Source organism: Drosophila ananassae, chromosome 2R (genome assembly GCF_017639315.1).
Source record: "Drosophila ananassae strain 14024-0371.13 chromosome 2R, ASM1763931v2, whole genome shotgun sequence".
Taxonomy (NCBI): Eukaryota; Metazoa; Arthropoda; class Insecta; order Diptera; family Drosophilidae; genus Drosophila; species Drosophila ananassae.
In genome coordinates this window covers 6,125,404-6,135,785 of record NC_057928.1, presented here as the reverse complement: position 1 = coordinate 6,135,785, position 10,382 = coordinate 6,125,404, and the positions used below count along the sequence as shown (strand labels likewise).

The following is a 10,382-nucleotide window of genomic DNA, read 5'->3' as shown; positions in this document are numbered from 1 at the left end:
GCAAAGGCCAGGAACACGAAGATGTGGCATCCGAGCATTACCGGGCATACCAGTACCGCAAGGATTATATTTTTCAATTTCACTTTGACAAGTGCTGAAAAGAAATTGAATTGCACTTTAATTCGCCGCATTCCGACCGATCGCCTAGCGACTAATTTCGAACGGTTCTAACTCGTCGCCGGTAATTGTTATTTATTTATTAAGTTATAAAATATCTCTTTTTACCAATATATTAATAAAGTAAAGAAAAGACTGATCCTCTAAATCTGGTATGTTTTTAAAAATTAAAGAAGTAACATACACACATATGTTGCTCCGAAGAAACCTATTTTCAATAATGTATTTCAATCAAAAAATATAAAATTTGAGTTCAATGTATATATTTTTTAAATGGGTTTTATAAAAAGAACCAAAAAATTAAGTTTCTTGGCATTGTTTGATTTAAAAAATCGTTTAATTACTCGTATAATAGGTTTCAGACCTTTCCAAAAATTTAATCAAGATCAATTAGTCGACCACTTTAAGAAAACTACGTTTACAAATTTATTACTCAAAAAAAAATAATAAAAAGTTCAGTGTTTTACACAAGTTTAAAAATTTTAAACCTAAGAACTCACCTTTTTTTGACTTTATCTCCGAACATATTACTCTAATCGGTATAAAATCTAGACAAAAATCTAAAAATCTTGTAGAAATTAATATGAAAATAAAACGAAATCAATTAAAACCCCTAAGTTTTAATAGAGATAATATTAATATATCCAAGTAATATTTAATACGCTACATAGATAAAATATATTTATTTAAAATACATGTTAGCCGTTTGAGAAAAGGGAGGCTATGAAATGTACATAAATATTTAAAAACATTCATGGAGGTGGTGATTCCGAAATATTCACATTCAATTTTTGTACTGGTTGATGGGGCTCCGCTTCCGATTCCAATCCGTCCGGCCCGTGAGTGGCCTCAGGAACCACTGCGATTGGTTGACCAATTTCAACTACTGGTTGACCGGATAACTGGGCTTCCAGATGTGGACACAGCGTTTTCATAATGCACCCACAGATTCCAGTGCACAAAAAGCATATGCAGAAGAGACAAAAGCAGGTCAGAAGAGCAACTATGACAACTGGCAGAAGAATAATTCCCCATGCTCCTGCAGCCATTTTATTTCAATTTAATTTGTGTACAGTTCAAAATTGTATCCCAATACATAAAGCTCGATCCCCAAAACTCTAATATTCGTGGCAGTTAAAGCAACAGCAGTAGCCAATGCAGAAAAGACAGCCTACGATCACCACAAACAACGCCCCGGACACCGCCAGGGTTAATTCAGGACCTATCTTGTTGAAGGGATCCGAGTGAATTAGGGGTCCTTTGAACATCATCGCCACCGGTTTAGAGTAGATTTTTCCAATTTATAATGACAGATGACTCCTGGGTAATAAATTTAATATTTAATAATACTGATATTGATCGAATTTGGAAGTAGTTCCATTTCCAGAATCAGACTCAAAGGTACTTCAATATATTCCAGTTGAAATTGTCTCCCATCCGCCCACTTAGAATAAATGTCCTTAAAAATATTACCACATTGAGGAACAACTTTCGAGGTTGTTTTCCAAATCTTTTGAAACGAAACTAACCATTAATAACATTATATAATCGATTTTTCTGAATACGCCCCTCACACCATCTCCCTCTTTTTTCTGATAATTATAAGACGCTTTTCATTTTCTTTTGGGAAAGTTATCAAGCTATATTAGTTTCAATTCGCCATGGTTATTATCGAAAAATAAAGAAAACGCCGAATGGCCACAAAAACTTTCATAGTGGCCAAGCGAATGCGCGACATTTGAAGTCAATTGTCGTAGCGGCCGCGGCGTGCAGAAAAAGTGCTCGGCTGGCAAGTATAAATAAAATAAAATGAATAGTAACAATTGAAACAACGCAGCTACCGTCTATTGCCACAATAAAACGAAAGAAACATTGTCTGAAATGAAACATGAGAGCCGTTGCCGTTGCCGTTGCCTCCAGCTTGGCTCCAACTCTCTTTCCCCACGAAAGCCCCAGTTTGGGGCTGACACGCATGCGCGCGGTGTCAACGCAAAGTGTCATCGACGCACGGCCCGACACTTTTCAGCGAAAGTGACTGAACGGGTTCCAATTGTGCACGGCCATGCGTCACTTTACTCTTGGGTAATCGAATGGTCCAAGTGGTCCAGTGAAAATGAGACCTGGGCTACTGAATTTAAAAGTCCATAATAATAGTGCTGCCTCCTTGACTGTAAGTGTGAATAACAGTTTCAACGCCTTCTTCACAGCCGCGATGACAGCCGCATATGACAGGATTCCAATAAAGGTCATCCCACGTTGAACCCTATCCGTATAATGGTCTATGGGAGGCAACTGAAACAGATTCCGCCGCGACCATTAAAACTTCTTGGGGCAAGAACAGCTAAAGATTGCGGCTGGGCCAGAATGTCCCTCTGGATCATCACTTTAAATATTCTTGGTTTCGCCTATTAATACAGATTTGTTGGATAGGTTGAATAGGTTTTGATTGAGAATAGGGATAGTACTCTAAGAAATCGGGAAAGTATTCGCCGATCAGACAAGTTAGGGCTGGGATAATTCCATAAAATCAATCGAAGTGTGTGCCTAATATCCTTCTGGGTGCTATGTTATCAGCTACTTTTATCCTTTTATCCTACTTTAAAAGTATCCCACACCAGAACCAAAGTCTAAGGGTTTTATTTATAAAACATAATAATATTTCATTTAATTTTGGAGCGTTATTGATCTGTTCATCTAAGTACCTTTCAACAAGGACCTTTTTAAATTCAGAATTTTATTCTAAGTTACGCTCAAGAGGGACAATCATAGATCAAAGGACTCCCTGGCCCAAGGGAGTGTCCACCGGCTCGGGTTGTGGGAGACTGCAAATAACGATAACAATTTAATAAACTGGAAAATGGAGTAAAAAGTAATATAAACTATTAGAAACATTATTTTTTTTATTTTAATGTTCCGAAATTCGAATAACTGACACCAGAATACCTAGCTCTGATTGTACCTCTGGAGTTTTATAGCCATCAATATTATAAACCTTTTGAATAATTTAAATGGATAAGCACTAAACTAAATCCATGTGCAGCACTAAATTGTAATATTTTAAAAATGAAAAATATATATTTTTTGAATTTTTCCGTTACCCATGTTTTTGAACTTCGAAACTCTGGGGAGAGGAAAACCTTACAATAAAATATCACATATCAACACACCTTCGATTCAGCCATTTTGACAGCTTCTGAAGTTTCAGCTCGGAATGTGTTAGTACTAAAATGTTTTTAAATTCATGTAGAGCAGAAATTTTGTTGCAGTTCTAAATACGTTTGGTTTGGTTTGGTTGATTGTTAAACGTTACAAGTAAGTACAAAATTTGTTACACTACATTCATACAAACAGTTTTCGTGCATCCTCTACATTCATATTTTTATTAAAATTGTCATTTATATGCTTCGTAAAATTTTCTACCATAATTTTATTCAATTTGCATTTTTCTGGCCATTTTTCAATTTTTTTATTGGCAAAATTTAGATTTTACAACACTGACATTTTGCATGACAATTTCGTTATTTTACAACACTGAAAATGTTCAGCACATAGACGTTAACCAACACTGACGGCTGCAGCAGAACACGGGCAGACGGCAACAACAACATCAGCAACAGCAACAACAACGTCGCCGACGTCTGGCCTGCGTGTGCTTGTTCCTGTGTGTGTGTGCGTGTGAGATTGGAAGACAATGGCTGCAGCTGCGGATCTGGTTGTTCCTACCCTTGCCAGTGAGTATCCTTCGCAAATCAATTGACCAAACGTCCTCCAATGGTGGCCCCAACTCGCTGGTGAGCCCGTGCGGTGGAGGCATTGGCATCCGCCCCGCGTGTCAACCGGAAAAGTGAAAAGTCACTCGACCTCGTGTCGCTCACTAATCGGGTGCTACCCTGTACGTTTATCCGTTCACAGTTCGCTCTAGCGTGGCCGTTGAGCTATGGTCGTCGGCCGGCGCCAAGCAGCCGTACGAGCACAAGTCCCACCTGCCCCGCGAGGAGACGAAGAGCTCCCGGTCGATCTGTTTCAGCCCTGATGGCCGGTACTTTGCATACTCCAACGGACTAGAGGTAAAGGTTCTGGAGACACGTAAGGACCAAGCCAGCAGCTGGCCGGTGCAGTGCACACTGCCGCGACCCAAGGCCTTCTACCTCAAGTTTTCGCCGCGCGGCAGCTACCTGTGCACCTGGGAGCACTATACTATCACCAAGGACCGACCAGAAGGATCCCCCAACCTGCTTGTCTATGAGGTGGCAAGCGGCAACGAAGTGTTCTCAATCGTTCAGAAGAACCAGACAGACTGGGAGCCTTCGTGGTCCTCCGACGAGTCCATCTTCGCCATGGTTGTCGGTGGCGAAGCCCTCTTCTACGATCTGGGTGAGGGTACAAGCAAGGGATTCACTTCTGCTTCGCGTAAGATCGGCGGAAGCCGCGGAGGGATGCTCTCATTAGGCCCCGGAAACAGCCCACCGTTCTTGGCCTTTTACACGCCGGGAGCCAAAGGAGCCCCCTCCATGTGCAAACTTTACAAGTATCCGGCGCTGGGACAGAACCAGACCGTCGCCTGCAAGAGTTTCTTCCAGGCGGACCGCGTCGAAATGTTGTGGAATAAACGAGGAAGCGGGTTGCTCTTGCTAACCAGCACCGAGGTGGACAAGAGCGGCGCTTCCTACTATGGCAACCAGGCTGTCCACTTCATGGCAACCAAGGGTGATACGTGCTCCGTGCCACTTTCCAAGGAGGGACCGGTGCATTGCGTCAAGTGGAGTCCCAAAGCAAATGAGTTTGTGGTCGTCTACGGGTTCATGCCCTCCAAGGCAGCCCTCTACAATCTCAAATGCGATGTGATCTTTGACTTTGGCGAGGGACCGCGCAACTGCGCCTACTTCAACCCGTTCGGCAACCTCATCGTGCTCGCCGGCTTCGGTAATTTGCCAGGAGCCGTCGAGGTGTGGGATGTGTCGAAGCGTGAGAAGCTGGCGAATCTCAAGTGCGCTGACACCACAGTTTTTGAGTGGCATCCAAACGGTGAATGGTTTGTCACCGCCACTACAGCGCCCAGGCTCAGGATTAGCAACGGGTATGTGACCTCATCGCTTATCCTTACGAATTCGCCTTTTGGCAGGATGGATTTAAACTTTCATTCGAATTTTCAGCTTCAAGGTTTATCATTATTCGGGAGCACTTCTCCACGAAACCATGTGGCCGCAGGGTCAGGAGCTTCTGGGTATCGAGTGGCAGCAGTTTCAGGACAAAACATTCGCCGAGCCAAAGATCACCAAGGCCAAGCATGAGGGGATCAAGTCGAGTCAACCGGAAGCCAGCAAGAAAGCCTACACGCCGCCCCATCTCCGTTTGCTGAAGGAGGGAAAGAATCCGGATAAGTACCTGCCACAGCCAAGCATCCCCGGACTCGCCCCGGCGACGGCAGGTGCTGGTGCAGGTAATACGACGCGCAAGTTCTGGCACAGGCAGTACGACCTGGACAATCCGATCATGCGACGGAGCGAGCAGGGCCAGTGCCAGCTGGTGGTGGCCGGGGGGCGAGAGGGTCAGAATGCAAGTGGCGGCACCTCGACCAGCCGCCCCAACCGGCGCTATCGGCCCTACCAGCATAAGCGCTACTAGATTCAGATTCACGCTGCTAGTTAGCTATTCAGCAACTCCTTCACTCCCACCTCACACATTTTGTATTAACATGCCATTAGGATTAGGGATTGACGCGGCCGTAAGTAGGCTCGGCAATGTGCTTGCTAATTGCTGTTTGCATTTCTCCTCCGCCTACAGGTGGTGCTAACAGCAACAACAACAAGCGGAACCCCAAGAACAAGCCCAGGGGAGTCAGAAAGGATGTCCACGCTGTGAATGGCGGCGATGCGGATTCTGCACCAGCTGCACAAGAGGTGGCTGTGCTTCCAGGAGCCACCCTATCGCCGGTAACCACAACCGAAGACGAGCAACTCCTGCACCAGCATGCCACGCCCAGAGCCAGAAACCAGCAGGAAAACGCTGCCGATCAGCCAACACATCCGCAGGGGGGCCAGGCCAATGGCCAAAACATCAGTGAGAAGGATCGCAAGATTCGTAGCGTCGCCAAGAAGCTGTCGGACATCAAGAAGCTTAAGTTGCGCCGCAGTCAGGGCGAAAGCCTCGAGCTGAACCAACTGAACAAGATTAAGATGGAAGCACGGTACCTGGATGAGCTAAAGGCTCTCAAGTTGTCTGCTTAGGATGGGACGACGACGGTGCAAGCAAGACGGCAGCGGAATGAGGGAAGTTGGAGGCGGCAAAAGAGTAGGCGACACCGGCGCTCTCGAGTTCGTGATCATGTAATTGTGATACACATACACCACCTTATCCATCTCTGTTCAACTCCACTCTAGTCCACTCCACTTTCACCTCCTGCACCTGACCGTCCCTTCCTGCTGTTTTACGCTCATTTTGTGGCTCACATTTTCCACAGAAGTTTCTAGTTAAAAACATTTTTCTACTATTGTGATTTCTTAAAAATTTTTGGCAAAAACAAACAGTAACTCCCAACAAAACAAATTTATGTACCAAATTGTGCTACCGAGTAAATAAAGATGTTTCCACAAATATTTCCTTGCGGCGTTCCAACAGCTACTTCTCCCAATTCGACTTTTTCTTTATGAACTGCTCGCGACCATTTTCCTGGACGGCTACATAATATCCCAAGCTCTCGTACTTGTACCGCATATAGGCGATGTATCCAAAAACTCCGGTGACAGCCGTCAGTCCTATAGCCATGATGATTTTGTTCTACAAAGAATTTTTAACACATTGTATATTAAGAAATTATATATTTAAATGATCTTCCTACCGGTTTCGCATACAGTTCAAAATTAATCAATCGGAAGGCCCCTGTGCTACGCATGGAGCGGATGCCATCTCCCGGCTTCTGCTCCTTGCCTTCTGCCATGTTGTTCTAATAGGTTTCAATTCAAGTTATTTACGGAATGGTGGGATATCTGGATGTATTGCACAATTGTAAATACATATAAACATGTGCAAGAATCGGGCATAATCGGTCCAGTGTGACCATGCCTGTGGTGAGAGATTCGCTGTTTTTTGTAAAGTGAAGCTTCAATAAAAACCATCCACGATACAAGAAAAATACAAAATATTTCAAAAATGAATTTTTAAATGCAAAAAGCTATCTTGGTATTAAGGTTTTTAAAATATATTGTTTACATATAGCTTTATAAAATAAGTTTCCAGTAGGGAGATTTGGATCATTTTTCTTAAATATAGTTTTATGCTAATCTTAAGATATATATCTATGTACATAGGCCATTTACATAAAATCTTACATGACGTTTGACCCTTATTAGCTGGAAGTACTTATTATATTACTAGGTTTGCTACGATTTCCTTCCCTGCTTCTTTTCTGAAATTTCCATCAACAGCAGCTCTCGTTTCGCCCTTAAGGATTCCATTTCCAGGGTATGCTTCTCCTGCGCTCTTATGTTTTCCTGCTCACAAAAGAATCTCTGTGCCCTTAATAATAATAATTTTTCGTGTTGGAGTTGATCGGTTAAATCAATGGTTTTAATATTGTACAAAACAGGAGCTATAATCGGCAGTGCATTGGTAGCTCCATCAGGATTTGGTTGGCTCTGCCCATTGTCTTTAATTGGATTGCTTTGCACAATGTGTGGATTAAGACCTAATAGTTGTTCGGGCGGAACCAAATTAATAGTGTCCACTCGCGCCCTTTTGGGCGAATCCATTTGGATGCCTGTAATGTCAAAAGATTTGAAAATTACTTTTTCTGATTGAACGTCTTCTAGTTTCATAAAGACAATGGCTTCCTACTTACTATCATTACTTTTGTTCATTTCTCCATTCTGACACCCATTAACTATTTGTATCACGTCTGATGAGCTTCGTTTTGGTTGCGGAGGGCATCTTTTAGAAGACCTAAGAGCAGCTTTGGATTTTTTGAGCAAATCGTACTTGACTCGCAAGCTGTGGGCACTGCGTTTAATCCCTGTGTTACTGTAGAAGGTGACTGCTATGTTCTCCCACGTCTGCTCCTTTAGTTTCAACATTATCGGCTCCGACTGCTTATTTTCCAGGATGCTTCTGTTCTCTTCGGCTAATCTGAGTAGCTCCTGTTCCTCATCCGCTGAGAAATGCGGTCTTTTCATACAGTCTTCCATGATTTCCTTCTCGAGAGAAACAAGCAGAGGTGAATACTAGAAAGCAACGCAAATTGTGTAAGTTTGAACATTGAAATTCAATTACAATTCAGATTCCAAACAATCTCCTTACCAATTATTGAATTTCCAGTACGCAGACTGGTATTTAATTGTGAAAACACCTGTGCGGTTCAATTAATGTAAGCATAAACATAAGAACGAAAGTGGGCCGAGTGTGACCAGGTTGGTTTCTTTTTCGAATTGTTACCTACAGTAAAGCTTCGTGATTATACAAAATGTGATAGTTTAAGAATTTTTTTTTATTTGTACCCATCAGAATAAAAATTACACTTAACAACACCAAATTATGCTCAAGTAAAAAAAAAAATTTTTTTTAGGCAACATTATCTTTAATAATAAATATTACTACTACATATGTACAATTTCAAGGGCAGTCAAATTCAAATTGATAGCCGCGATCTACAAAGCTAAGTCCCCGCTCCGAGCCAAAGGGAAAATCGGCCGTGAATACTATGTATCCCCGATAATCCGGCGAACTCTTGAGATTCTGCATAATAACAAAGAGGGATTAGTAATTAAACGACGTCTTTGGAGAATATAGCTACCGTTTTATCTATAAAGTCTTCAAAACCACTGAGGACGTAGTACAGCAATAGAGGTGCCGTATGTCGATATCCGGGCATCGGTTTTCGCGGTTCTCGCTGTTTAAGTATTTCCAAGGCACGGGGCAAAAAGTTTGGAGTAAGCTCACGACAGTAAGATACGTCCAGGTGCTCAAGGTGCGGGCACAATTCGACAAACCGCAGCAGAATATCATCGCTCAGCTCGTTCCAGTTGCGCAGGCAAAGTAGGCGGAGGTTCTCCATGCAAGTGTAGCGCTCTAAGTAGTCGGCCGCATGACTCCAGCTGCAGATGGCCAGCCGCTTTAATTTTCTATGCGCCCAAATGGGCAACTCCGCATCCCATCCCGGTTCCAACGGCATGTAATAGCCGTCTACCGCAAAGCCCACTATGTCTTTGGCCTTACGCTCCATAATATCGTAGAACTCCCCTACTTCGCGAATCTTGTGGTCGTAGCTATCGGGGCTGACCAGTGGCGGGATGTGCCACTCGTTGTCGAGGAGTACCACCAGTTGCCTCAGGGAGGGTAGCTCCAGGACAGCCGGCAGGACGGGCTTTAATGTTGCCAGGTTCAGTTTAAGCACGGTAAGATTTCGGAGGCTCTGAAGACAGTTTCCCAACTGTAGCTTGCTTATGACATCGTATGTGCGGATGTCTAAAACTTTCAGGTCGTGTAGCTTTCTGTTAAAAGGTAGCTTTAAATTCAAGGCACAAGTTCACTGAAGGACTACTTACTGGCAAATCTCGTCGAGGTATTCTTGCTGCAACTCATAAGCCTTGTGCTGATCTTCATACAGATGAAGCTCTTGCAGATGCTCGAAGTGCGATAGAAATCTGCCATCGATTGGAGTGGTAAGGCGCAGCTTTTGGAGTCCCGGTAGAAGTTCGGACAGTTTGCGAATACTCCGGTTCGAAGGGTAGCAATCAACGTCCTCGGGGTCGTAGTAGAAACTGGTCACTCGGGGTAACACCGTGATTTGCATTTCGTCCAGGTCCTTGAGCAACGCGCACAGACAGCTGCTGGCACACATTTCCTTGAGGTAGGGTCGCATTTGTGCCAGAAAGTACACGAGATCCTCGTAGTTCGGGAGCATTTCCCGCCACTTGTCCAGATCCAGCTGTTCATAGGCCCGGCTAATTCGCCATTTGGACAAGCAGATATGCTGCATCCTCTGACAGGTCTGCGAAAAGGCAACTTCTGAGTGGAGGTCCTGCAGCCGGTCAAAGATCTCCTCTAGGCAGTCGTCGTTTAGCTGGAGGATCTCAGGAACCGACTCCTCCGCCATGATAGATGGGTTTTCTATGCAAATAGCGGCGGCCTGGAGATTGTCCACCTAATTTTTTTGTTGAATTTTTGTGTTGCAAGTAACTCAATTGAATAACAAACAAAAATACACTTCAGTGTGGCCATCGGTTGTTTTGCCAAATTTGCCAAAAAGGGAAGCTATCTCAGACCCAAAAACG

At 43.7% G+C, this 10,382-nt stretch overlaps 4 protein-coding genes across 7 annotated transcripts; 1 reads left to right on the top strand and 3 right to left on the bottom strand.

Moving 5' to 3' along the window:
• The first annotated feature begins 3,305 nt into the window (after positions 1 to 3,305).
• On the top strand, positions 3,306 to 6,713 carry LOC6493798 (eukaryotic translation initiation factor 2A). Of its 3 annotated transcripts, none has more exons than XR_004310867.2 (5): positions 3,306 to 3,429; positions 3,663 to 3,848; positions 4,030 to 5,194; positions 5,271 to 5,842; positions 5,902 to 6,123. XR_004310867.2 is itself a non-coding variant. In XM_014909051.3 (5 exons), exons 2-5 carry the CDS (start codon positions 3,809 to 3,811, stop codon positions 6,342 to 6,344), a joined length of 1,935 nt encoding a protein of 644 aa, XP_014764537.1. In that variant the 5' UTR covers positions 3,312 to 3,429; positions 3,670 to 3,808; the 3' UTR covers positions 6,345 to 6,713. The 3 variants fall into 3 exon arrangements, 2 of the variants coding, with proteins under 2 accessions (XP_014764537.1, XP_001958459.2); XM_014909051.3 differs by having other exon boundaries at positions 3,312 to 3,429; positions 3,670 to 3,848; positions 5,271 to 5,557; positions 5,902 to 6,713; XM_001958423.4 differs by having other exon boundaries at positions 3,313 to 3,429; positions 5,271 to 5,557; positions 5,902 to 6,713.
• On the bottom strand, positions 6,603 to 7,186 carry LOC6506146 (small integral membrane protein 8). Its single transcript, XM_001958424.4, has 2 exons — positions 6,956 to 7,186; positions 6,603 to 6,894 (listed from the first exon to the last, which is right to left on the bottom strand). Exons 1-2 carry the CDS (start codon positions 7,052 to 7,054, stop codon positions 6,736 to 6,738), a joined length of 258 nt encoding a protein of 85 aa, XP_001958460.1. The 5' UTR covers positions 7,055 to 7,186; the 3' UTR covers positions 6,603 to 6,735.
• Positions 7,187 to 7,490: 304 nt separating this feature from the next.
• LOC26514910 lies at positions 7,491 to 8,546 on the bottom strand. Of its 2 annotated transcripts, none has more exons than XM_014910195.3 (3): positions 8,410 to 8,546; positions 7,955 to 8,333; positions 7,491 to 7,873 (listed from the first exon to the last, which is right to left on the bottom strand). In XM_014910195.3, exons 2-3 carry the CDS (start codon positions 8,295 to 8,297, stop codon positions 7,497 to 7,499), a joined length of 720 nt encoding a protein of 239 aa, XP_014765681.1. In that variant the 5' UTR covers positions 8,298 to 8,333; positions 8,410 to 8,546; the 3' UTR covers positions 7,491 to 7,496. The 2 variants fall into 2 exon arrangements, with proteins under 2 accessions (XP_014765681.1, XP_014765682.1); XM_014910196.3 differs by having other exon boundaries at positions 7,955 to 8,303.
• A 123-nt stretch (positions 8,547 to 8,669) lies between these two features.
• Positions 8,670 to 10,349, bottom strand: LOC6506145. The gene is made up of 3 exons (XM_001958425.4): positions 9,654 to 10,349; positions 8,903 to 9,599; positions 8,670 to 8,844 (listed from the first exon to the last, which is right to left on the bottom strand). Exons 1-3 carry the CDS (start codon positions 10,202 to 10,204, stop codon positions 8,722 to 8,724), a joined length of 1,371 nt encoding a protein of 456 aa, XP_001958461.1. The 5' UTR covers positions 10,205 to 10,349; the 3' UTR covers positions 8,670 to 8,721.
• Positions 10,350 to 10,382: the final 33 nt, after the last annotated feature.